Source organism: Salvia splendens, chromosome 8, assembly GCF_004379255.2.
Source record: "Salvia splendens isolate huo1 chromosome 8, SspV2, whole genome shotgun sequence".
NCBI classification, from domain to species: Eukaryota; Viridiplantae; Streptophyta; class Magnoliopsida; order Lamiales; family Lamiaceae; genus Salvia; species Salvia splendens.
This window is the reverse complement of record NC_056039.1, coordinates 12238525-12265692: the sequence shown is the minus strand read 5'-3', so window position 1 is coordinate 12265692 and position 27168 is coordinate 12238525. Positions and strand designations below refer to the sequence as shown.

General features: G+C 41.1%; 3 protein-coding genes across 4 annotated transcripts; 1 reads left to right on the top strand and 2 right to left on the bottom strand.

Annotated features, from left to right (window-relative positions):
- Positions 1 to 3188: 3188 nt before the first annotated feature.
- On the bottom strand, positions 3189 to 7355 carry LOC121743612 (peroxisome biogenesis protein 2-like). Its single transcript, XM_042136944.1, has 8 exons — positions 7091 to 7355; positions 6065 to 6178; positions 5809 to 5962; positions 4591 to 4727; positions 4331 to 4431; positions 3951 to 4068; positions 3683 to 3849; positions 3189 to 3552 (listed from the first exon to the last, which is right to left on the bottom strand). The coding sequence occupies exons 1-8, from the start codon at positions 7217 to 7219 to the stop codon at positions 3435 to 3437; spliced, it is 1038 nt and encodes a 345-aa protein (XP_041992878.1). The 5' UTR covers positions 7220 to 7355; the 3' UTR covers positions 3189 to 3434.
- A 13414-nt stretch (positions 7356 to 20769) lies between these two features.
- Positions 20770 to 23259, top strand: LOC121744746 (protein SYS1 homolog). Of its 2 annotated transcripts, none has more exons than XM_042138365.1 (3): positions 20770 to 21105; positions 21700 to 21926; positions 23063 to 23259. In XM_042138365.1, exons 1-3 carry the CDS (start codon positions 20882 to 20884, stop codon positions 23068 to 23070), a joined length of 459 nt encoding a protein of 152 aa, XP_041994299.1. In that variant the 5' UTR covers positions 20770 to 20881; the 3' UTR covers positions 23071 to 23259. The 2 variants fall into 2 exon arrangements, with proteins under 2 accessions (XP_041994299.1, XP_041994298.1); XM_042138364.1 differs by lacking the exon at positions 23063 to 23259 and adding an exon at positions 22605 to 23053 and having other exon boundaries at positions 20771 to 21105.
- A 34-nt stretch (positions 23260 to 23293) lies between these two features.
- LOC121744745 (MAR-binding filament-like protein 1-1) lies at positions 23294 to 26957 on the bottom strand. Its single transcript, XM_042138363.1, has 4 exons — positions 26651 to 26957; positions 25748 to 25791; positions 25511 to 25648; positions 23294 to 25383 (listed from the first exon to the last, which is right to left on the bottom strand). Exons 1-4 carry the CDS (start codon positions 26874 to 26876, stop codon positions 23533 to 23535), a joined length of 2259 nt encoding a protein of 752 aa, XP_041994297.1. The 5' UTR covers positions 26877 to 26957; the 3' UTR covers positions 23294 to 23532.
- Positions 26958 to 27168: the final 211 nt, after the last annotated feature.

Below are 27168 nucleotides of genomic sequence, written 5' to 3'. Positions count from 1 at the left end.
CCCAAAGAATATGCACTTTGGGGTCGGCACGAGTTTTAATGTAAAATCGGTAAAGTAAGAGAGAGGTAGAAAGACTAAGTAATAAAAGTATTATTGGTGGAGAATTGGTCTCATCTCATTAGAGAGAAATGACTTTTTAAAATTAGAAACTGCATATTCTTGTGGGACGGACTAAAAAGGAAATAGTGTATATTCTTGTTGGATGGGGGAAGTATTGTATACGTACAATTTATTACTATTTGATAGAACGTACTGTATTTATTATATTAAATACGGAGTATATGTTATTTACAATTTATTTGATAGAACCTATTACAGTAAAAAGACTTAATATTAGTTATAATTAGACTCTAAATTAATTATACCATCTATGTCAAATTAGTAATATTTGCGATTTTGATTTATAATATAGCTATATATCGAATTCAATGATCACACACAATTTTGAATAGTCGTTTAATTAATTATTCTTATGAATATCGATAGATAGTTAAAAGATTATCAATTTGGAGTAAAATTGTAAAATAAATTAGTAACCACTTCCTCTGTTGTAAAAATATTTCAAATCTTTGAATTTTATATAAATATACTATCATTTTATATTATATTTACAAAAAAATATATCAAAAATTAATAACAACAACCACCACCATAATAATAATAATAATAATGTAATAAAATCTTAATTACATATATTCAAGTAGAAAATTTAGAAATATTTTGTAACAGGCTCATATTTTCAAGAAGCACTCAAATGTAGTAGCAGTACTTATTATATTATACTCCCTCCGTCTATGAAAAATAGGGCACATTTGCCATTTTTTATTGTCCACGAAAAATAGAGCACATTTAAAAAATGAAAGTTTTCAACTTCTCGCTTACTTTTTTTCCATTCTCTCTTACTAAGGTCATCCGCAACGCGTCTCGTTGCTGTCTCTATCTCGTCTCAGAGAGACGAGACGACAGGGAGACGGCGTTGCAGCCCTCCATCTCGATCTCGTCTCGGCGGGCGTCTCGTCCCGAAGGGTGGGCTGGCGAGACGTCTCGCCACGCGCCAGCGCCACATGGTGCGCGCTGGCGCTAGGCGTGACGCCCACTCGCCGGCCCGCGAGTGGGCGTCATCATGCTGATGCAATAAATCATTTTTTTGTAAAAAAATCAATTTTAATTAAAAAAAATATTAAAACGGTAATGTTACCGTTTTTTTACCGTTCAACAGTATTTTTTCTTTTTTTTTTTACTCTATAAATACTCCTCTTTCATCCTCATTATACACACAAACACACATCTATTCTTCTCAAATCATCTCTCTTTCATCTCCAATTTTCATCTCACCTCTACAATTTTCATCTCAAAATGTCCGGCGACGGAAACTCTGACGGCTCCGGCGGCTATGACTTGAACACGTTTGGCGACTGGGGGCATATACAATGTCTTGGGTGGTTCCGGTTCGTCGACGCCGGCGGCGTACCAACCACCCCTTTTTTATGTGGATGCATACGCTCGTCCCTCCGCCCCGAGGTATTCGCAGGGATTATCCCAAATAAGGGAGAATTTTCTGGATGAACCCACTCCGGAATGAGCACGAGGCGGTGGAAGCTCCGGGGGTCGCGCATTCGACGCCGTGGAGGAAGAGGAGGAAGAGAACACAGAGGAGGAGGATATCGGGCATCATCCATACAACCGCAAGGAGACGGTGACTCTGTTCAACGCTTGGGTCAACGTCTCGTACGATCCCATCATCGGGAATCAACAAACTCGCAAGTATTTTTGGGAAAAGGTCACCGACGCCTACAACGAGAACAAGCCGAAGGGGGCCCACCGCCGCACCATGAAGATGCTCCGCAGTCATTTTGACCGAGTCGACAGAGATGTAAAAATTTTTTGCGGAATCTACAAGAATGAAGCGGCGAATTACCAAAGCGAAGCCAGTGGAGCCGACATTCTGAGAGCGGCTTTGCGAGTCTTTTTTGACGACAACTGCAAAGAATTCAAACATGTCGATGTTTGGGAGGCGGTCAGAGACGTTGAAAGGTGGGCTGGCGGTGTCCAGTCCAGCACGGGCTCGAGCTTGAAACGCACGAAGCACACGACGGGTGGCCAATACTCGTCTAGTGAGGGTGGGTCAGACAACGCCTCACAAGAGGTTGAAGGCAAGACCACCGATGCAGAGGGTCCTCCCGTGGGCACCGTCGGCCGCAAGGGTCCTAGGAGGCGAAGGCGGCTAAAGGGAGGAGGGGCTGAGGCGAATCAAGCCAGGCAGGCTCGGGCTCGATCTCGGTCTCGGGCTCGAATACCCTATTGTCCATGTACTTGACCGCCACGATGGCTGACACTTCCCGCATGACACCTCCCCAATATCCAACTCATCTTGCCGGAATTGAGTTTATGGCAAGACAAATTGGTAATCCGCCTCCAGGTACTTTGAGTGCACCGCCACCGCCTTCGGGGGATGATTCGCCGGCGGAGTAGTTTTTATAATTTCTATAAAATTGTATTTTAAATTATGTAATTTTTATTTTTTTAGGATTTTAATTATGTGTTTTTTTTTTGAATTTTAAGTTGTAATTTTATGTTATTTAATGAAGTGTGTTTATTAATTGAATTTGTTGGAAATAAAAATAAAAAAAGAAATTGAATGAGTAGTTAAGGGATGAGATGGTTAAGAGATGGAGGGTTGTAGGTGTTTTCTCTTAGTTAATAGATGGGATGAAAAGTACAGTGGGGCCCATGAATAGTGTAGAGATGAGACGGTTAAGAGACGGATAAGAGACAGTGTTGCGGATGACCTAATTATATATGGACCTCACATTCCACTAACACTACTTCTCTCTTACTTTTTCCCTTCTCTCCTACTTTACCAATTTCACATTAAAACTTATGTCATTCACAATGTGTCCTATTTTTCATGGACGGATGGAGTAATAGATATAGAAATTACATAGAACTTATATATTTTGGGATAGAAACTGATATATTTGTGCATATTAAACTGAAACGCTCTATTATGTCATTAGTGTAGCATTTGTAGAAAACCTTGCTCATAATAGCTTACATTGCACAATCTTGGTGGACGGAGGGAAATACATAATGGGCTGATAAACATAATTACTAGCTAATTTCTTTTTTGGTTATTATAAACATAAACTGATCTTGGATTCAGATTTTTCATCAAACTATGGAAGAAATTAGACAATGAAGCTGCATTATAAATTTATAGTACATCATACAAGTGTGAGGGTGAGACACCTAATCTCTCTCTCAAACATGGTACAGAATCATTGTCTGGATAATGATCTTAGCAACTTCCATTTGATCAACACTAGTATGAATATTTCTTAATTTTCTTTATAAATGAATATTCCTTAATTTCCAACACCGTACATGATTCTAATTGTGCTTCTCTATTTCATTCACCTTTTGTAACTCTTTCATCAAGTTTCACTGGAGACAGTCCCCCCTTGTCGTTGCATTGCAACAACGGGTTCGCTACACCTGGAGCACCGGAAAGACATGGATGCGCATCTTGTTCGGAGGCAATAGTAGCAATACCTGACAGTAAGCTATATAGTAAGGAGAAACTTCTCTAGCCCTCACTTGAGGATTGAGGTTGGAAATGTTTGTGAACAAGAAGATCGACGTGCATAAAGCAATAGGAAGGAAGGATGCAGAAACAACCTACCTGTGCTGACACGGAAGAGCTAAAAATGGAGTGGTTGGAGTTGTCTGGCAAATGGGGCATAAAGCATCATCCCCTTCTGAGTTTAAAGACTTGTCTTTTGAGAATGGATGGAGAACTTTTCTGAGAGACGACGAATTGAGAAGTGGAAGAAGCAGCAACAACATTTCCTGCACATAATGGCCGTGCTTTATTCCATATAGCATCTTAACAAATTTTGCCAAATAATGTTTCTGACAAATGCTTTCAAGAAATGATGGAGAGAATTTACCGAAAATTCATTCCACACTAGCTGCCGGTTCATGTACTCAAAGCTCACAGATCGATTCATATTAGGACTTCCATAGACAAGTCTCGCTCGTAAGGCTCTCTCAGTAAGACTCCTATACCTGCATAAAGGTAAGACCAATTGCGATTAAGGTAAGATTGGTCCATGTTAAGTTTTTTTCACAGTTGTATATTTACAAATCTGCAAGACTCAAGCTTTATTCAAACATACCATTCGGACAAAAGAACAAAGTGCTATTGGACTCAGTGTTTCAGTCAACCACAAAGTTATGATGTTATTCAGGTACCAAAGAAGATTATTAAAGCAAATCATTCTCTTTGAGCTGTACGAAAAATACAAAGGCTGCATAAGAATAATTTTACCTTCCTGTCAAAAGGAATATGAGCAGGTTTCCAAAGGATGCAGCTTTATAAAATCCTTCTATACGTTGCAAGATAAACCAACTCCGACGAGCTAGTGATCTCTGGAAAAAGGAGATGATTAGAACATTATTCCGAAAAGGGTGACTTCCATTTATTTGAGCGAGTGCATTCAGACGTAAGTACATCATATATCATCCGCACTGCATATCATGCAACACTAGTACACTACTATAATTAAATCTTGCAGATATAAGAAGCACCTGCTCAGTGTCACCCCATCTACGGAAAGCAGAAAATGATTGAAGTCGGGCCCAAATATACTGACCACCAACAGTTGCTATACAGTACCAGATCTTCTGTGAAACAGTTAATCCTGGCCCCTCCAGCCCCATTCTAACTATAAGAATGTATATAGAAGCATAAGTGTAAAGCCTCGGGCATTATAGGAAAAGATCCGCAATTCAATAGAACACCAAGGGTATGCAGAAAAAAAACAATTATCGTTTTCCTGATTAAAAGACTTCCAATGCCTCTCCTCTCTAAGACACAAAGGCATAATGCATGACAGTTACTGAATATGTATTTTATAAGAATGGGAGACAACAAAACCCCTAAGTTCAACACGTCAGCTTTAACTAACACTTACTAAAGATTAATTCTAAGCCCTGCTTCAAAGGGGCAAAAGGAATATAAGGTTTTCCTAGCTAGTAGTTAAACTTATTGATGAGGCGCTATTTTATCACTAGCTACACAATTATGTATACATAATTTAGTATCACAAGGTTTTGCAAATAGATTATTCTAAAGAGAGTATTATAGGATTTATTTTTCCCCAAAATGTAGAAGAAACTAGCTAACTTTGAAATTTTGTATACCTTGTCAATGTACTTACTATAAGGTTCTGACTCTTTCCTAAGACATTTATAAATTGCTAGTACAAAATAGAATGCCAGAAGACGAAAGTAAGATTTAATATAAATGCAACCACACTGAGACAAATATGAAAAAAAAATAAAAACATAAAACATGTACTGAGGTAAGCCTCATTTCTTGAATAATTTCTCCTGCCCGCCAACCAAATATATGAAGAACAGTATGGATATATCTAAGTGGATACAAACAAAGGCACATTTTATTGATTTCCATTTGCACATATTTTGTCACACAATGTATTAGCTTCTTTAACTAATCTTGCCACAACTATTTGACAGGTATGTTTCCTATCTCCTGCCACTTGATCCATTCCCACAACTAATCTTGCCACAACTATTTAACATGCCCGAGGGACAGGGTGAAGTTATTTGTGGTTTTGTAATACATAACACCGTTACTTCTCATAACATAAGTGACTTTCTCCAATATCTTGAAGCATTTAGTCACCAATTTATTTCCCTTGGCTACTGAGAACAATCACCATATAAGGATACTGAGAACAAGATAAAGTACCGGAAGAAGAAAACAAGTAAATAGCCACTGACCTTTTACCCTTGGCTCAACTGCACGTTCATCCCTATACCTCAAGTTCATGAGAGCATTACCAGGTGTAGGCTTATCAACCCATATTGAAAATCGCCATATAAGAAACTCAAGAAATGCATCGAGTTCAGGCTCGTATTGGAATAGCATTCCTGGCTAACCCCAAAAAAGGGAATGGAAAATCAAATGCCTGTGAACTGTCAATTAATTATCAAAGCTTCTGGTCCAAGAAAACACAATTAACAGCATGATGTTTACCTTCAGTAAAGAAAAAACTTTAACCAACTGTTCCTTTAACATGGCTGACATTTCAACGTCAAGCCTTCCAGCATCTATCTGATTAACTCTAGATATTTCAACTGGGATCAGCTCCTATCAGAAACCACAAAAGCACAATTGCAGCATTAGGCCGAAAGCTGGGAGCATCCAATAAGGATAACTTTTGATAACCAGTTTCAACTAAAAACAACTAGGCTTTGATCTGCTAAAAGTAATTCAGTTTCAACAACCAAAACATTTAGGCCGTGAATGTCATTTTAATATCCGTTCTTGATTTGAATGGGTTTGAAACTCCAACTTCTTTTGCGGAATAATTTGAAGGTAGGAAAATAAAAAATCGAGGTGTGATCTTTTGCCTTTAGGGATTCACTACTTTTCTTAAGAACATTAATACCCACAGAATCACCAAGCCCTATCAATCTTGTGTTTTCCTACATCTATATGCAAACATATGTTTAGATTTCACAAGAAACCCACTTAAGAAGCAACACCAAATATTTCACAAGCTTATCCAATTGATGTAAACTAATTAGAAAAGTTAATATTTAATCGAAAAACTGTTAATTTCAGTCAACTCCTGCATACTGGGAGAGCCAGAATGTGAAGAAATTGTAAACAAGAAGAATTATGCTTCCTAGACAGCTCAGTCAACAAATTCAACCCCTCTCGTAACAACCAAACTGATAAATATGGGATTCTCCAAACATCAATTAGCCCAACATCTAAAAAATTCAGCTGTTAGATTGAAGATAGATTAAATATTCGAATTTACCAACAGAAACAAATACTAACAGAAAGTGAAAGAGCGTTTAACGCAATTTCAACAGTACGAAAAAGCTACCAACAGGTACAGATTGTTCAAAATGCACACACACATCGATGCAGAATACTAGTACTACAAATTTCCCTCAATTCAGCACATCATTTCTATCCCTCCTTCCCTCCAAAAAAATAAAAATAAAAATAAAAATGAAAAAAGGAAAAGCCCCAAAACCAATTACCTACCATGTGAACAGATTGCCATTGAGGAATTAGCTTCAGATAAGTGTTGAACCACGCATCCTCCGGCGGCGGGGGATTGGCAGAATTACCGCTAGTAGACGAAGACGACGAAGCTAGGATTTGTCTGTCCATTATTGAATTAACTAGTTCCAAATTTCTATACTTGTGTTCCAATAAATGATGGATTTTGCGTCTGTGTGTGTGTTCACTGTGTTCCTCACCACGAGGTTTCTACGTCCTAAATTTTTAGCTGCAACAATTATACAGATTTTTTTTCACTTAATTCTTTTCCAAGAGAAAGGTCAATATATATGTAAGGGTTATTCTCGTCATTTAAAAGGGCACGCACATTCATAAGGATATTTATATGATAAAAAGTGCCCATTATTATTATTATTATTATTATTATTATTATTATTACTACTTCCTCTGTCCCAGATAATTCGTCTCAGTTTTCCATTTCAGTCCGTCCCACATAATTTTTCTCACTTCAAATTTATCCATTTATGGCAAAAAATTACTCCCATCCTAATTAAGTCTTCGTCCACCCCACCACCCACATTTATTTCTTTCACCCCCTCCAAATTAACTCCACCCAATCGACTCTTCTCATTCAATCGACACCCACACAAATTGACTCCCCTTTCACTCCAAATACTCCCCCTGAAAACCCTAGATCTACACCGACGCCTCCATAATTTCCACTGCCTCTGTCTTCTCCTCCGAAAACCCTCAATTTATAGACACACTGCCTCTACCCCACATCCAGCTCCACTAGCTCTACTGCCTCTATCGTCTCACCGCCCTCACTTTAATCTGAAACCCTAGGCTTCGAGAGCTCTCACTGCGATGGCTGCTTATCCCGACTCTCCTCCTGGGTTTTTATCGGTCGATCTGGATGATCTCGTCGTCCCAGACACGTCGGAGCATCTGTGGGGTTCTGACTCCGCCATCGACGACTCTTTCATCGCCGAAACCCTAATTGACACCGTTGTCCCTGTAACCCAACTTGATTCCTTCATTCCCGTAGATGTTTGGCCTTCTCACTCCGTCATCGACTACGTTGGTTGTGGTTGCCCCTACTACGGTCCACCACTAACAGCCACCCCCTACAACGGGCCACCACCACCAGCCACCCCCTACAACGGTCATGCACCACCAGCCACCCCCTCCCACGGTCCACCAGCCTCCCCCACCGATCCAGCTCAAGCCCCCCATCTTGTATTCTAACTTTGAAGAGATAGATGCTTGCTATTTTGCTACCTGGGATTTTAGATTTAATCTAAGTATGTTGTCCCTCAAATTTTGTTTTTTCGATTGGGTTGGAGGCTGTGGTTGTTTGTTTGGGTTTGAGGCTGTGGTTTGATGTTGGGTTGGAGGTTGTGGTTGTTTGTTTGGGGGGAGGATGTGGTTGTTGGTGTTTATGTGTGTGTGGGTTGGCGGATGTGTGCATTAGTAATTGCTGATATGGGATTGTTCCATGTGATATGTCCTATGCTGATATTGAAATTATGCTAATTGTGTTGCTGCTAACTGATCTGTTACATGTAATACAAATTCTATGTGTTGGGAATGCAGACTCTATAACCCTATGATGATTTGTTGTGTGTTGCTATTACTGATATGTGTTGATTACTAAGTCACCCCTCTTGTTAGGTTAGGAGGCTTATTTGTGAGTTGATATAAACACCAATATATGAGGGAAGATGTTTCGTAAATCATACACAGTCATTACAAAAGCCACCCATTTACATGGTTAGGAGGCTGTTTTGTTAGTTAGGCAGCCTTAGAAGCCACCCCTTACACATGTATGGTTTGGAGGCTGCCCTATGATGACAAGTTTATGAGGGATTAGGATTTTAGAATCCACCCCTACATATGTAGGTTCGGAGGCTTTACAAAATATGACAATAAACAGTTGATAGCATAAGCCACACCTAATCTTGAGGCTTCCACACCCAATTGCCAAAAAATGCTTCCTACTTGCTGAACTTAGAAGCCTACAGCTCTACTGATACCTGAGATGTCGTATGATGTGCTAACATCATTTTCTGATTGTTGGAGGTATGCCACTGCAGCCTTCACAATATGTTCTTCAACCTCCAAAGTGTTTGGAAGTATCCCCAGCCTTGATAACCTGTCTTTGTTTATGTGTGGAGTTTTGTAGCCATTTCCCCCTTCCACCTTCAAAATTTCTGTTAAACAACCTTGAAGAGTCAGAAAAACATTGTTAAGTGTTTGTGCACTAAGTTCTTCAAAAGAGCTTTGCACATTACTCAACAAGTCATCCACTCCCCTAGCCAATTTGTCATCTTGTATAGACTGGATGACTCTGAAAAAAACTAAATCCAACACATTACAGTCAGGGGAATTAGCTGGTTGGCAAATGATATGGAATTTGAACCCATCTATGTTTGCAACTGACTGAAATTCTGTATCATTGTGCATTATGTGAGGTGTGGCATTGTCTTGTTGAATGAATATCTCCTTGCTTATATTCTCTGGCCATTTAGCCGTGATTGCGGGTATGATCTGCATCATTGTTGCTTGTGTGAGGTCTGGAGTATATGTAATGTGTTACAGTGGATAAAAAAATGGAATAAAAAACAGTGTACCTTTTGAATAAGGCATTCTCTCATGACTGCCTTATTCACTGATTGAATGAGCTTTGTCTCTAAGGTGTCTCTTGGTCTGTTCTTGGATTTTCTCTTTGCTGGCTCTTTTGTTGTGAATGGAAAGGTGCATGTTTTTCCATCAAATATGACATCTCCATCTTCTGCAAAGTATGGTCTACACACAGCACACATAAACATTACCTTTGTGATGAATCGCTTTGACTTACATGATCTATATTCATCTGGCAGCAGGTAGTATCTATCCGTACTCTTAGTCATGAAAAACCATTTTTCATTAATGTGCACTACATTGTGCATTGTGAGATATTTGAGCATACCATTGTACATCACAGGCTGAACATGAATGAGACCCCATTTCATTCTTGCTAACTTGTTTGAGACAGTAAGTAGGGGGGCTTCGCAGCATTTGTGTGTGGCCTGAGATGATTTGTTTTCACCATCCTGCCTACTGTACTCTTACTTAAATCAAGCTTGGCCGCCATCTTGCAGATGGTAGATCTTTCAAGGACTGAAAGAGCTCTTACTCTGTTAACATCAAGCTGAATTTCATCTTTCCGCTTGAAGCCTTTAACACGATCTCTTATGCTGATAGGTACTCCACTCTAGATCTGTTTTCTGGCCTCTGCCCAGATTCTATGCACTGTCTTCCTGCTCACTCCAAATTCCTTTGTTGCCTTGACAATACCTACATATGGTACTTTACTTAAATGGCTCGATTGTAACAGACGTTGAGCTACCAGATTTTTGGTGGCCACTCCTATGATGCGTGAGTCTATGTCTCTGGCAATGTCTCCAGCAGCAGACTCCATAGCCCTATGATGAAAATTTTCTGAGGGCAATTGTTTTAAAACTCTCCTTTTGTTGTGTTGGTAGTCCTTTTATAGATAGTGGTAGTTGGGATTTCCCTCCTAAGTTCCCTCCAAAAAATTTGTTTTAAGGATTGTGGGATTTGGGATTTAGCTCCCAAAAATCCCCAAATGTAATTTAATTAAACTCTCCTTGAGTCAGCAACCTATTTATGAAAAAGGCAGTTTGTTTTCTACTTTGTGCGGTTTGTATTTTGAGAATTTTTGAGCAGCAGAATTTTGAGCACCAGAATTGAGCAGCAAATTTGTATTTTGTGCAGATTATAACACTAATTACAATTAAAAATTAAACAATTTTTTTTAATTATACTCAAATCATCACTAATTCAAGATTTCAATAAAAATAGAAAAAAAAAGAAATAAGGTGGGACCCCTTTTCACTACCTACATTCATTTAAATCAAAGTCAAACAACATTTCTTAAAACCCGTGCCAGGTCGAACTGACCCAAATTATCTGGGACGGAGGGAGTATTATTTTGAGTACTACACCCACACTTGGGTAAATCCGACCAATCTTGCTCGATAAAATTAAGGCCGAAAGTCTCTCAGTGACCGGATTTACAGATTATGACTGAAAATATGCATTAGAGCTGAGTTTCAAGTTCTCAATGTTTTATCATTTCTATGAGCCCAGTTTGAAATCAACCTCCATTCTCTGCAGCTCATTTATATGAGCCCAGATTGTAATCAACCTCCATTCTCTGCAGCTGAGAGCCGTCGTTGTCGTTGCTGTTGCCGTTGCTGGGGTCACCGTGTCAGTGGTGCTCCTCCGCCACGGACGCAATTCGTAAGTGATATCATCCTCTGCTCTTATCATATTACAAGCTCTTATCATATTACAAGTCATGCATCAAAGCCATGATTCATTTTGCTATCAACCTTTTTTTTTTAGTTACAAACACAAGGCAAGGGAGAATTAGGAGGTTCTGACTTTAGTAAAAGTGGTTAAGCAAAAGGTACATATCTTCTTCTACTGTAAGAACAAGAATATAATGTGTTTTGTAGAGACACATACGAGCTCTAACACGTAATCACAAAGGATAACAAGCATAGCCAATATCTTCAGCACTCAGAAACCAATCATCATCGTCGTCGCTCAAAAATAATCTGCACCAGAAAGGATAATCACTTGTCTTCCTTGTCCGGATTCTCGTCCTCGTTCTCCTCCTCTTCCTCTTTTTTCTCTTCTTCAATCTTCTTCGGGAGGATCAGCTGGCATTGGTGGGGGTAGTGGAGTTTTCATGGGACTGAACTGAGGAAATATATCTGGCTTCGGCCTGTCCCACTCCTAAGGAAAGAGGAGGCATCAAATAAAAAACATTCTAGTAACAATTAGTATGTTACTGTGCTGAATAGCAAATGGCAGCATTTAATTTCAAGTAATGAACAATTACAAAGATCAATTAAAAATGTGCATCCTCCTCTCCTAAATAAATATCTTTAAAAATGAGCTAAAACCCAACAAACTAGAGTAAATATTAAGTACTTGACTAACTTATAAAAGAAAATAAGAATTAGCAAGCACATAAGGTGTTGGAGAAATGAAAGAGCGATACTGACGATGGGGAAGTCGAGGGGCGAACGGCGGGTCATCTTCTCTTCATCGGGAGCCATAGCAACCACTGATAACCTCATAGACCTGACGGAGGAGGGAAGAATACTCACCAAAAAAACGGAAGAGGGTTTAAAGGGGGTTGAAAGAGTAGAAAACATGTGGAGAGGGCGAAGAATGCCATTGGCGGCGTGAGCTCAGCTGCTTCGCCTTCGCGGAATGGGAACCATCATATACTAATTTGTCATCCGCATCCTTGTCTCTTATCCATCTCTTAACCGTCTCATCTCTTTATTATTCATGTTCTCTATTATACTTTTCACCACATCTCTTAACTAAGAGACAACACATGCATTCTTAACTGTCTATTAACCATCTCATCCCTTAACTATTCATTCAATTTCATTTTTTATTTTTATTTCCAACAAATTCAATTAATAAAAACACACTTCATTAAATAAAATAATATTACAACTTATAATTCTAAAAAAACACATAATTAAAATCCTAAAAAAATTTAAAAATACATAATTTAAAATCTTCCGCTCACTCTCTCTAGATTCAAAATCTCAAAACTCAAAGAAGCACGTATTGTTGAAATAAATTCATATTATGAGAATTAGTAATGGATAATTTTTTATTAAATAAAGCTAATACTCCAAAATATTATTGTTTATCCCCTCCATTCTATAGTAGTTGAGACGTTTCTTTTTTGCACATGATTTAAGAAAATTGTGTTAAGTGGATTAGGTAAATGAATGATAAAGTAGAAAATGGAAAAGGTAGAGAGATGAAGTGAGAATAAAGTAAGAGATAGTAAAGTAAGTGAGAATAAATGTGTTGACTTTTATTAAAAAGAGAAATGTCTCCAATACTATGAAACGTACCAAAATGGCAAAATGACTTTACTACTATGGAACGGAGGGAGTAATTTGTTTCTTTTTTTAAAAATGAATATCAGTTTCCACTAGCGCATTACACTTACATTCTATTATAAAACTAATATAAATGTAGGATTATCCACTAATTTTTTCCACTCAATTTTCTTCACATTTCTTAAAATCTATACTGAGGCAAACATAGACAATATTTCACGGATGGAAGGGTATTATTATGTTATGAGAATTAAAATTTTACTCCCCTGTCCCCCATTAATTGTCCACTTTGGTTTTGACACGAATTTTAAGAAATGTAAAGAAAATTGAGTTGAAAAAGTTGTGAATATGAGTTTCACTTTTATATAACTTAGTTTTATAATACAATGCGGATGGAATGTAAGACTTACGTCAAAAAGTAAAAGTCAATAATTAATGGGGGATATACAAAAATGACAAAAGTGGACAAATAATAGAAGACATGTAGTAATAATCATTTACTATTAAATTTAAATTTCATTAATAAAACTATATCTATACTGCAAATTGATCTTTGAATTTAAGATTCTTCATCACAAAAAAGTTGCAATTAGTATTTATTTTGCATTTTGGTGGTTAAACCCGAGTGATGGGGTACGTACTAAACAAGCCCAATAGCAGTGACGGCCCATCAGCCCAAAGCCCAAGGAAGAGTATCAGTTCGGCATTACCAAAGAGTTCGGCCCCAGCCTACAGCTCGGTAAAAGCCGACCAATCAAGCTCTACTCTCAGATCGGAAAAAGCTGCTCGGCAATAGTTCAGCAGTTCGGTCTCAGTATTCGACCGAACTGGGAGATAGTGGACTCATGCAGAACCTCCACGACCTCCACTACACGATCTATTTAGTGGTGGACCCATGCAGGATCTCATGACCTCCACGACATCCACGATCTAATTAGTGATGATGTAAGCCACGACCTAATTAGTGATGATGTAAGCCACGACCTAGTTAGTGGTGATGCAAGCCACGATCTTAGTTCAATGTATAAATAGAACTTAGATCAGATAGACTAGGGAGAAGAGAAAAAGCTCTCTAGACATCAAATATCATATAGCAAGTCTGTATTTGTAAGCTGGTAAACCAGATCAAGCAATACAATCTTGCCCTCATTTCTTCCCGTGGACGTAGATTTACCTCAGTAAATCGAACCACGTAATTCCTTGTGTCGTGATCTATATTTTCTTTTACCTGCATTTACTACCATCAAAAATTCGCCCAACCATCACTGGCGCCGTCTGTGGGAAACAGAGAACCAAATCTGTGATAAAAGCGAGTTTTTGATCCTCTTCCACCAAAAAAATGCATACCAGATCACATAATACCCGTGCTTCCGTCCGTGATAACCATGAGGAAGCTAGTCCAGCCCGCAGGTCTGGAAAACAGCCTCGGGAGAAATCTACTTCCAGTTCTCACGGAGAAGGAACAAGCCGCTCAAAGACTCATCGCACCGAGTCTTCCCAGCAGCCCGACTTGAACGAGGCTGTCAAGTTGTTTTTGGCCGAGAAGCAGGAAGAGTTCTTAATTTTCCTGCAAAAGGGCCAAAAGCCGGAGACGAAAACGGTGGATTCTCCCTCCTCATCCAGACATGAAAGTCACTACCGCAGTAGTGCCGTGTCTTCCAGGAAGAAGAATCCTCAACCCCGACATGTTCCTGTTCCTCCTCGGTACCGGAATCACAGGAGAACTCCATCTCCTCCATACCGAAGAGATGTCGGGTTCGCCATGTACGGAGCATTGAAGACTCCGTTCTCGGACGATATCACCCGAACTCCCTTGCCACAGAACTACCGAACTCCGTCGATGACTTATGACGGGTTAGTGGATCCTCATGATTTCTTGGGACGCTATCAGTATAATATAGCGAACCAAGGTCTCAATGAGGTCCATATGTGCAAGCTGTTTCCCGAGCTGCTTATCGGGAACGCAAGAAGGTGGTTCGATAGCCTCCCCCAAGGCAGCATTAGATCTTACCGAGATCTAATGGATGCTTTCCACAGGAGGTTCTTTCAGAAAGCGGAAGCCCGAATCACTTCGGCTCAGCTGCTTTCTACACGTCAAGGTCGCGACGAAAAGATCAGCGACTTTATGACGAGGTTCCACAAGGAATGCCTACAAGTAGATGATCTCAATGATCTACTTGTCATTTCGGCATTCCAAAATGGAATCTTGCCCGGAGCTCTCTACAGAAAGCTCGTGGAATGCAGTCCGCAAACAGCTCAAGAGATGTGGGACATTGCGGACCAGTTCTCCCGTGCCGATGAGGCAGACCGTCGCAAACGGTCTTTAGACAGCTCATCCCGAGGAGACAGGAGGAAGCCCGATCATAGCGATCAGGGACATCCTCGCCGAACTCCTTTTGGCGATCAGGGACATCCTCGCCGAACTCCTTTTGAAAGGATTCAAAGGACTCCGGTGCAAGACCGATTGGGGCCACGTCTCAATCCTGAGAAACCGCCCGCCCGCCGTGATTCCGGTTGAGATCGGCGTACCCAGTCCCCGAACTCTAAATTTCTCCTCAGAAATGAATGATGACGGACTGAGAGCCGAGCTAGATCTGGCCGAAGAAAGAAGAGAATTGGCCTGCATAAAAGCAGCCAAGTACAAGGAGCAAGTAGCCCGGTATTATAACCAAAGGGTGAAAAGCTGCAATTTCAAGTGGGAGATCTCGTCTTGAGAAACAACGAAGTAAGCCGAGCAGAAAAGCTGGGCAAACTCGAACCCACATGGGAAGGTCCATATCGGGTATCAGAAGTCCTCGGCAAAGGGTCTTACAAATTGACTCACATGTTAGGAGAACAAGTACCCCGAACATGGTACATTTCCAATCTCAAGAAGTTCCATTTGTAAGAGACAGTCCGGTCAGTCAGTCTTGTGTCTAGTTCGGTCCTAGGGGTATGTGCTTTCTTTGTTTTTTACTTGTTTTTCATGTTTGTCTATGTGCGTGTTGTTTGTCTATGTGCGTTTTGTCTGTCTATGTGTGTGTCGTCTCTTACAAATGTTACTGAGGTATCTTATTCTTCGAAGGCTGATCCCCTTTTTAGAACATGTATAAGCCAACGATTGTGAGTCCAAGCTTCTAAGGAGGATACAAGACCACAATTCAGCTTAAGAAACAAGCAGTTCGTCTGAAACGAACTGCAACAAAGGGAAAGTCCGATCCACGCGATAAAACTCGCCGAATTAGGACAAGGGAAAGTCCGATCCACGCGATAAAACTCGCCGAATTAGGACAAGGGAAAGTCCGATCCACGCGATAAAACTCGCCAAATTAGGACACAAACTTAGTCCGGTCAAAGAAATTTACTTCATAAGACCAAAGACGAGTCCGGTCAAAGAAGTTTACTTCATAAGACCAAAGACGAGTCCGGTCAAAGAAGTTTATTTCATAAGACCGAGGACCAAGTCCGGTCAAAGAAATTTACTTCATAAGGCCAAAGACGAGTCCGGTCAAAGAAGTTTACTTCATAAGACCAAAGACGAGTCCGGTCAAAGAAGTTTATTTCATAAGACCGAGGACCTAGTCCGGTCAAAGAAATTTACTTCATAAGACCAAAGACGAGTCCGGTCAAAGAAGTTTACTTCATAAGACCAAAGACGAGTCCGGTCAAAGAAGTTTATTTCATAAGACCGAGGACCAAGTCCGGTCAAAGAAGTTTACTTCATAAGACCAAAGACGAGTCCGGTCAAAGAAGCTTACTTCATAAGACCGAGGATGAGTCCGGTCAAAGAAGTTTACTTCATAAGACCGAGGACGAGCACGATGAAATTTTTTCGCTGAGCTGTAAATACGCAGTGATAGAAGCGAAATGAAAATTTCATTTATTAAATCTTGTTCGGCATATAATTCTGCTGCCCTACAAGAAGGCGTTACGCCATTACAAAGGACTATTCTACTGTCCCTGGTTGCTAAAGTTGAGCCATCTATTCACAAAATCCTCGTGAAGCCGAGTTCGGTCATTCCGGGCAGCTGAAGAATAAGCAGGTCGACGAGATGCTCTAATCGACCTACCGCCTCTTCCCTGAGCCCGGGAAGCTCTAGCACCTCGGCGGCGAAGAGTCTCTTCACGAATCATTTGTTGATCTTGCTCACTCATAATCACAGCTCCTCTACGAACTTCAGTCCGTCCTCGTCTTGACGTTTCCGGTTGCTCCTGAGTCCGTTCTCGTCTTGACGTTTCCGGTTGCTCCTGAGTTCGTTGCTGACTTGGAGTAGGGTTTTGAGCAAGTGAATCAGAGGTTTGAGCTGGAGTGCGAGCATCTGTTGGCGGGAAATGCCTAAGGAATCTCTCGATTGAGGGACGCCGGGAAAGAATGATGTCGTACCGAGAAGCCCAGCGCCGCAATGATTTCACGACTTGTTGGCAAGCCGAGCTCTCCAGCGCATTGTTCCTCCGGAGTACATGATATTCCTCCCACAGTTCGTCAACTCGTTCCTGAACTTCAGAGATGGTCATTCCCCCGCGCCTGCAGATGAAATCCTCATACGCAGTCCTCTCAGCGACGGCAGTATTCAGTTCGGCCTCCAGATCTTTCTTTTCGGACTCTAAGTCCTTATTGTCGGCCTCCAGCTTCACTAAACAAGCCAAGAGTTCGTCATTCTTCATCTGGTCAGCTATGGCTTTTTTCTCAGCTTCGTCTAAAGCGGAAGAGTACAGCCGCTTCCAGTGAAGTACCTCCAGCTCCTTAAGAGTTAAGAATACAAAGCAGCCTATGTCAGTTCGGCATTTCAGTTTACTGAGCAGGTAGTAAACCACAACAGGAGTAAAAGAGAGTACGAAAAGCTATACGAAGACACAAGTGCAGAAAGAAGAATTTTTTCATTCATAAGAAAAAAATTTTTACACAAGGAGGGCTTCAAGGCCATTTTACAAGAAGGAAGAAACTAAACTAAGAGAAGGGAGACGAAATCATACTCCGCCAGCTTCGTCTCCGGCTCCTCGGTGAGGTTCAGCTTCCTTCTCCTTGTCTGCCTCAGCTTCAGCCTCGGCCTCCCTGCTCCCCCCAGCCTGCTCGGTGCCCCCATCACCAATCAGCAGCACCTCTTGCTCGGCCTGCCTGTCTCCGGTCTGCTGATCAAGCTGCTCGGTCTCACCCTCTCCGTGGAAAATTGGAGCGGGTGAAACTGGCCCTAAGGAGGCAAAGATAGCCTCCATATTCTCGTCCCGGTCAGCTCGGCAACTACGAACTCGGTCAGCAGAAAGCAAGACCGAGGACGAAGCAAGCTCCTCAAGGAGCGGCAGACTCTGGAGACGAGCTGCTATCTCTCGGCCGTACAGCGGCAGGACGACTTCGGGCCCCTGCTCGGCATTATCGGTCATCAGTTTCAGCAGATCACCGACAAAGGCCGAAAATTGATTGCTCAGAAAGAGTTTCTCCGCGAAAGCACGGAGAACCTCCCCTTGGGCAACCACGGCGGCAGCATCCCTCCGTTTCGTCTGCTCTCGCTGGATGACGAGCTGGTTTTTGGCAAACTGGGCTTCATCCTGGGCCGAGATCCTAGCAGCTCTGGCCTTCTCAAAGTCTGCCTTAGCCTGTTCGGCCTGGTGACGAGCAGCCGCCAACTTCCTCTGCATCTCAGCATAATCGTTGGACGCTTTGGAGAGTTCAACGGCGACGAGCTTGGAGAGCATATCGTTCCTCTGAAAATGGAAAAAGGAAAAAGTCAACCGAGGGGCCACAAAAAATACAGGAAAAAAGCAAGGCCAGAAAATCAAGAAGAGAATTCACCTCGGCGAAGTCCGTGGGCCATAAAAAGGGCTCACAGATATGTTCCGAAGGAGGCGCCAAGACCACGTCTTTCTCTGGCGCTCTTGGGGGTTTCTGAATCCTCCCCTTCCTCCTTGCCGAAGTCGACTCCGGCTTCTTTGGATCCGAAGAGGTCTTTTGCCTCTTCGGATTCTTCTCGGCATCAGACGCCGAGCTGGTGGTTTTCGGCCTCTCCGGTTCCTTAGATTCGGAGGATTTGCGACCGAGCTTGTTTAGCAAGTTCACTGCCAAAAAGCAAGAAAACAAGGTTAGTTTTCGTCGTCAAGGCAGTAATGCATAAAAAAGAAATCCTCACCCTCAGTCTCTTCGTCCGAAGACGAGGAGTCGAACACGAAGTCGCCCTTGACGAGCTCAGACTCCGAGTACTGCTTCCTAATCATGGGAATCTTATTGAGCTCGGCCTCGAGCTCGTCCAACGGTTCTACCCGAGGATGAGGAATAACGGACTTCGGCCCTCTCCAGGAAAAGTCCGAAGCCGAAGTCCTATTATAAAAAAAGAAGCGATTTTGCCATTTCGGCCATTTGGTTTTACAAAAGGCTCTAAAGGGCTGTAAATGGATCAAGTAAAACCAAGATCCCTTCCTCTTAAACTGGAAGAAATTAAGGATTGCCCTCAGAGACAGATCCTTATCTAGCCTACGCAGTTCGGCAGCAAAGGCCGATAAGTGCCTCCAAGAGTTCGGAGTCACCTGACCTAAAGGGAGTTGAAAAAAATCTAGCAGCTCTACAAAGGCAGGGGGAAGAGGGAAACGAAGCCCGCATTCCAAGCCGGCTTCATAAACGGTGGCGTAACCCTCCGGCGGCGAGTCAGCCCTATGAAGGTCGTCGGGAATCGCAACCTTCCCCCCAGGAAAAAAATATTTTTCGTGTAGGGATATCACAGTATCCTTACTCAAGATGCTGTGAAAATACTCTACGGTCTTCTCCCCGGATTCTTTCCGGCTAGAAGATCCCTTATCCCCTTTCCTACCGCTACCTGACTCAGAAGAAGAAGAAGAAGAAGACATAGTTCTTACTCTTTGAAAGTCTGAAGAAATTCTTGAAAGCGGAAGGAAATTTTTACGCAAAAGAGAGAGAATGCAGAAGAAGCAATAGCAAAAGTGTTCAACTGATGAAGAAAGGACGTATTTATCAGATTCGGAGAAGATTTCAAAATCATCGCACCGTTTCGAATCCCACCTTTTCAGGATTCAACGGCCGGATTTTACTGTCGCATTTAATGCAGTCACGCGCAAGGCACGTCCCCTGACGTCAGCCTCCCCCGTACCTTTATCCAGAATGCCGAAGTGACTCGCTTCGCCGAAGTGATTCACTTCGCTTTTCGGGGGGGGTAGTGATGGGGTACGTACTAAACAAGCCCAATAGCAGTGACGGCCCATCAGCCCAAAGCCCAAGGAAGAGTATCAGTTCGGCATTACCAAAGAGTTCGGCCCCAGCCTACAGCTCGGTAAAAGCCGACCAATCAAGCTCTACTCTCAGATCGGAAAAAGCTGCTCGGCAATAGTTCAGCAGTTCGGTCTCAGTATTCGACCGAACTGGGAGATAGTGGACTCATGCAGAACCTCCACGACCTCCACTACACGATCTATTTAGTGGTGGACCCATGCAGGATCTCATGACCTCCACGACATCCACGATCTAATTAGTGATGATGTAAGCCACGACCTAATTAGTGATGATGTAAGCCACGACCTAGTTAGTGGTGATGCAAGCCACGATCTTAGTTCAATGTATAAATAGAACTTAGATCAGATAGACTAGGGAGAAGAGAAAAAGCTCTCTAGACATCAAATATCATATAGCAAGTCTGTATTTGTAAGCTGGTAAACCAGATCAAGCAATACAATCTTGCCCTCCTTTCTTCCCGTGGACGTAGATTTACCTCAGTAAATCGAACCACGTAATTCCTTGTGTCGTGATTTATATTTTCTTTTACCTGCATTTACTACCATCAAAAATTCGCTCAACCATCACCGAGCGCAGCGGAATTGAGGATCATATCAATTTGGAGAAGAATTGAATTGAAGGTTCCTTGTATCTGGACGAAGCAGTTTAGTGATGTTCTATGGCGCGGCGGCGTGGGACCCGTGGCTGATAGTGGCGCAAATTGTGTGCCTTCAATGTCTGTACTACCTCACCCTAGGGTTATGCCTCTCGGTTCTCGTCGCTCCCCGCGTCTACAAGATGAGCCTCGTCTATTTCTTCGATTTCGCCACTGTTACTGCTTCCGCCCCCACTGGATGGTGCGTTATCGCCTCCATTTTTCTCACCTCTATTGCCGGGTGGGTCCTAGTTTTTTTTTCCATTCTACTTTCATTTTCTTCCCCGATTTCATCATTTTGCCTCTTCCTCATGTTATTGTTTGTTTCTCAAATTAATCTGCTGTAGAGAATCATTTCGCCTCTTCCACATGTTATTTTCTTAGGTTTTTTGTTAGGCTATAGGGATAATGTTGTAAGTTTACATCACACTTAAACCATGTTTAAGAAGTTGAGTAACTAAAAAATTGACCTTGAACTGTGCAGGAAATACACGATTGATTAGAGTAGTACTTTGCAAATTTCCTGTGGACTTGGACTCTTGTTTAGCTATTACCTGTGGATAAGTTTATTATTAGAACATAAATTCATAATCAACAAAGATACTTTGCTTATTGAATCTTCTCATGTGTATATGTCATATTTGCAGCATAATGTTTCCTTAATCAAAGATTTGGCTTCATTTGTTACACATTTAGTGTTCCATAAAGCTCTATTATTCACTGATTTTCCTTCTAAAGTATGACCTTCGTGTTAGATGTGGAATATTATAGACTCGGACTTGGGATTTCAGAAAAATCTCATTCTAAACATCACTGTGTTTTTCTATTGAAGCAGAGCTGGAGTTTTTGTTTATATAGTTGAGAGAACAAGGAAATGCTTTGATTTTTCCTCTACTGTTTACATCATACATCTCTTCATTTGCTTGTTGTATGGAGGTTGGCCCTCAACTATTACCTGGTGGGTTGTGAACATTACTGGCTTAGCAGTGATGGTACTGTTAGGTGAACATTTGTGCAAGAAACGTGAGTTACGAGACATTCCAGTTGGAAGATACAGATCAAGTAAGCTTCTTCTCTTTGGACGAAATGCTTTTTACTAAGCAGTAATTATATTTAGCCAGATTCGGTTCAAATGTCTTTTAGGACCTCATCTGCCTTCTGCTTAAATTTGGTTCTTTGATGTATTTGTTTTGGTTTCACTCAAGTTCAATGCTATATGATTCTGAGCCGCTCCACCTCCACTGACATAGTATCAACTATTGAAGATTTATAGAACATTTACAGCTAATTGAGTAGTTGCAGTATGTAAAAAGTATGGTAGTCATCTAACAAATCTTAGTAAATCAAACAGCATGCTCAAACACAAAAGATCAAAGTAATAATAATATTAATAACTAAATCCTCAAATCCTGGAATTCTAATGTAGACATCAGAACTTCCTCAAACCAATTTTTAACTTTCATTCCCGAGTAGCAGACCCGAACTTCAGCGTCTGTACATAGCAGTGTAGCTATTCTGACTTCTATTTAGACCGAGGTATCATGTTCCACCCAGTTCATTCTGTTGATATTATTAAAAAATCTAACTTATTTGCCCATTCAGAGGCTACCATTTTTCTTGAAAGCAAAGATTGAAACTTTATCATATTAGTTTCAAATTATTAGGATACAAACAATTTTTTATTGAAGTGCTTTGCTTCTGTACATCACACTGTATTCATGCCAGTGTCTTAATATGCAGTGCATTAAGGATGACTCTGTAAGAAAGCTTTTGCAATGGGCAAAGGGCTCATCTCATTTGGATCATGGGAACTGGCTAAATGAATTTGACCTTTCTTCTATCCAGTCTAGAGACATCAAATATATATCTGAAGATTCGAATTTCGCTCCCATCATTTCCATAATTAAATGGGCCAGCGTATTGCATTAGTTTGATCTATCCATCGACATTGCATGAATTTGACCTTTCTTCTATCCAGTCCATCCATCGATTAGAAATACATGGAAATTGCTGAGTTTGATAACTTTAATGTGTATCCATTTTGTCTGAACACCCAAATTCACTGGGATTCAGACACATTTCAATCAATAGAGCCATTTATAGGACATTGAGACTGCACGGCTACTATTTTGACGCTGTTGCTATGTAATATTGTAATTATGCAATGTGAGAACATATTCTTGTTTCAATGTACACAGATGTCTGATTGCAACGAGACGCTGAACTCACGAAGGTGAGGCTACCGCCTGCTGCTGTTCATTAGACATCATGCTAGCAAAATATTGTATGAAGACGGAGCCTTATGATGTCTGTCATAATTCTTGCTCAGATTAAATGCCAATATAGAGTTGTGTTTTGATTTTGGATTTAAGTTTTTAATAGATGTGAATTTACATCTCTCTCTCTCACACACACGGGGTCGCAAGAAATAACCAGGATATGATGAGCTGTATATTCAGCATGCCTCAAAATTACCATAACCAGACTACTCTCTTTACATACAAATGATACAAATGAACAACATCATTATATCTTTCCTTCCCTCAATCATCATACTTCCCTAAAAATCTACCAAGTATACAGCTTGAACACAATCAACCACAACCCTCCAATCTCAAATAATGATGAATGTCGAAGCAAACCTGCGAATTTAGAAGCATATAGTTAACTACGAATTTACTTTCCTCGAGCTCACTTTCTTCTTCCGAGTACTTTTCTTCGTGGGAGCAGCAGCTTTGCTCGCCACTTCAACTTCTTCATCACTCACTGGAGTTTGTGACGAGCTGTTATTGCTTACACTCAAGTTGCTTCCAACTTCGACTTCTTGATCTTTCACTGGAGTTTCTGATGAGCTGACTTTTCTCTGAGCCGAGTTTCTTCCCACTACGAGTTCTTGATCATTTACCGGAGTTTTTGATGCACTGATTTCATTCCTTAGCCGTAGTATCTCTCCCTTGGCAGAAGCTAATTCCTCTTCTAGCTTCTTGCCTCTGCTCTCTAAATTCTCCCTCTCTTTCCCAAGCCTCACAACCAGGTTTTGGGCGTCTTCCATGTTCTCTCGAGCCTCTTGAGACACCTGCCTTTGCTCGTCAAGGGACTTGACAAGCGCGTCCTTTTCATTCTCAAGGCTTGAAACCCGAGAGTTAGAAAGCTCCAAATCTCTTGACAGCAGTGATGCTTCTTGTTTTATCTCATCAAGTGATTTAGCAGATGCTTCGAGATCCCTCTCAAGACTTTTCCGTGCTTCATTCTCTTCGGAAACATGCCTCTCCAAATCCTTCAACTCCATTTTCAATGAAGACACGACATTCTTTTCTTCTTTCAGATTAGAAACCGCAGTTTCAGCTTTCTCATTGGCAGCCACGAGTTCTTGATTTAAGCTGTCGCATTTTTGCACTGCGGAGGCCAGCTCATGGGAGACCGTTTGAAGATTGTTCTCCGATTCAGCAAGGAGCTCCCTAGCTGACTTCAACTCTCCGGCTAACGTTTCAGCACCTTGTTTTGCCTCATCAACATCCCTCTGTAGTGAATATCTAGTTTCACGCAACTCAGTCTGATCCTTGACGAGCTTCGTCTCAAGCTCCGAAAACAAGTGCCTCGACTCATGCAACTGCTTTTCTAGGCCAGATGCTTCATCTCTCGATATCTCCAGAGTTTCCTGGGCAATTTTGAGTTCTTCTTCAAGTTTCTTAACGATTTTCTGCTCAGTTTTCAGATGCTCTTTTAAACTCTCCGTTTCATTCGTCAAATCAGAGATCAGCACTTTTTTATTGCTCACATCATCCAAAGCAACCTTCAGCTTGCCCTCAAGTTGTTGAAGAGCTTCTTCTTTTTCACTTAGTAGCTCGGCCTCTAGAGCTGCCTTCTTCTCAGAAGACGACTTGAACTCATTGTATTCCTTCAGAAGAGCATCGAGCTTTTTCCTAGACCCATTCAACTCAGCACGTGACGAAGATAAATCGGCATTCAGACCATCTAATGCTGTGTTTTTCAATTCCAACTCCTTTTCCTTCTCCAAGATCTCATCTTTCAGGTTTTGGATCTCTGAATTTAAACCACTTATCTGATCCTGAGCTTGCTTATAAACAGAGCTCAGTTGTTCCAACTCTTTTTCTTTTTCAATAAGTTTAGAATTAACGCTGGTCAGATTTTCTTCCTTCTCCTTGACCTCTGAAGAGAGCAAGTTTATCCTCTCCTCCAAGACAGCTAGGGAGTCGAGTTTTTCCTTCAGCTGGTCTTGCAGTTCTCTTTTCTCGATGCCTGCTTCACGGAGGCTGGCTTCCAGGCGCTCAGCCTCGTATCTCTTCTCTTCAACAAACTTCTTTTCTCTTTGCAGATCCTTTCCAAGACCAGTAATTGTACCATTTGCAACATCCAACTGATTAACTAAGGACTGTTTCTCCTCATTTGCTTCTGCGAGTACTTTCTTTCGCGCTTCTTTCTCATTCAATATCTCAAACTCGAATGTCTTCTCCAGAGAAGCGATAGCACCTGCCTTTTCCTTTAATTTGACATTAAGCTACGCACATGAAAATTAACATTCAACAAAAGGAACTACTCATTTCTCTATTATACGAGAATTTGGGAAACTACCAGACAAAGACCATGGATTATACAAGCAACAACCAAGAACCTGAGAGGCTTACAGATTCTATGTTTGCATCTGCAGCGGCCTTTTCCTTCTGTAGTGATGCATAGAGAGCAGCAAGGACACCTGACCCCAGAAATCCAAGTGCATTGAGAAGTGAAAGAAACGGGCTTGAAGACGCCTTTTGCTGCCCCGACTACAGAGCACAAGAGGCATGCAACTTAGCACAAAATGAAACTAGAGATATGCTAATCAATACTTGAATCATTGTATACAGTTCAGCATAGAACCAGACCTCTTCTTCTAGATTCTGATCTACTTTCCTCGTCTCGGATTCAACTGAAACAACCAGAACAGAGTCATAGTCAGTACAACAGCTCAGAGAAGTATATATCTCCAAATATTTTAACCATAAAAGAATCATACTTCAATATAATAAAATGAGAAGGAGACATAGTCATCTTCGCATATTTTGGTGAAGGAGAACAAAGTTAGGTAATGCGTTATCTTAAGCCTCAGATATTTGTCTCGTAGAAACAGACCTTCAAACTGTAGATTAACCAAGAAATTGCAATCTAACTAAGGAAATGACCAAAACAATTGAACATGACCGTAATCCACTCAAGATTGCATAAAGAAGATGATAATGACAGTAACGTTACGTGGTGCATCTTGAATGTCTGATACTAATAGAGTAGCAAATGTTATTCCTGAACAAAAACCTTCTTCATCACCTTAAAAAGAAATTCATCTCAAAAGAAACTAACTATAATTAAGATGCCCAAATGAGTGTGTGAGTTGCAACGCCTAGTGGTAGAGTGGTTAATGCTTGTGACAAAGGTCTCGGGTTCAAGTCCACATGCGACCTTTAAATTTCTATTCATTTTCCTATAAAAAAAAAGGACCCAAATTATAGCAATATACCTAATTTCTATAGACGACCTCAAAATCATTCCAAATTTCGTTTCCTTCTTTGCTGTTTTTTTCAGAATGCACCTTCATATACCACCAACAAGAATGCTGATATACATTAAAAACATTCCAATAACAAATTCAGATTAAACACAAATCACTACATCAAAAACATACCGCGCAGTACAAACACTAAACATACAGCTTTAATTTGGCGCACACAAAATAAAGCGAAAAAAATATATTCTTCAAATACAACACATTTTAAAATAGTAGAGTGAGTGACCTGCTGCAGGCAGTCCTTGAACAGAATCGGCCCTCAAAGTAAGAAGGGGGATTGCAGCAAAACCCATGTAAAGAATCGCTCTCCGGTGGCGCAAGTTTTCATCTTTTGGATTTTGTTGCTGCAAACAAGCTACAGCAGCTCTCTTCTTTCGGCGAGAAGGCGCATTTCTTGGCAAGATTGGGGAAAGGGGTTTGGAGAAGATGGAATAGGAGACTAAAGAAACCATTTGATCGGCCAGTTGTTGATTGTTGAGTAGGATTTGTTTTTCTGGTTATTTCAATGGATGGTGGTAACACTTCATGTACGTTTGTCCTTCTCCATTTTCCTATCTGTTTCGATAGCATCTCACAAATTTTGCTGTTTCCGAAATTACCTAAATGCCCCTCCTAGGTAACTTGTAACTATTCAAATTTTCTATCACAAAAATGCGATATAGTATTAGGTAGGGGTGACAAATCGTGCGTGTCGGGTCGTTATCGTGTCGACACGATAACGACACGAACACGATAACAACAAAC

Excerpts from the sequence above, each read along its gene's own strand:
- LOC121743612 (XM_042136944.1), bottom strand. The coding sequence starts at position 7,219 with ATGGACAGACAAATCCTAGCTTCGTCGTCTTCGTCTACTAGCGGTAAT. Across the intron at positions 4,728-5,808 it reads AGTTGAGCCAAGGGTAAAAG|TTAGAATGGGGCTGGAGGGG; the intron begins GTCAGTGGCTAT and ends ACATTCTTATAG. Across the intron at positions 3,553-3,682 it reads GCTCTTCCGTGTCAGCACAG|GTATTGCTACTATTGCCTCC; the intron begins GTAGGTTGTTTC and ends GCTTACTGTCAG.
- LOC121744746 (XM_042138365.1), top strand. The coding sequence starts at position 20,882 with ATGTTCTATGGCGCGGCGGCGTGGGACCCGTGGCTGATAGTGGCGCAA. Across the intron at positions 21,106-21,699 it reads TTTCTCACCTCTATTGCCGG|AGCTGGAGTTTTTGTTTATA; the intron begins GTGGGTCCTAGT and ends CTATTGAAGCAG.
- LOC121744745 (XM_042138363.1), bottom strand. The coding sequence starts at position 26,876 with ATGGTTTCTTTAGTCTCCTATTCCATCTTCTCCAAACCCCTTTCCCCA. Across the intron at positions 25,649-25,747 it reads ATCAGAATCTAGAAGAAGAG|TCGGGGCAGCAAAAGGCGTC; the intron begins GTCTGGTTCTAT and ends TGTGCTCTGTAG. Across the intron at positions 25,384-25,510 it reads CAGATGCAAACATAGAATCT|CTTAATGTCAAATTAAAGGA; the intron begins GTAAGCCTCTCA and ends TCATGTGCGTAG.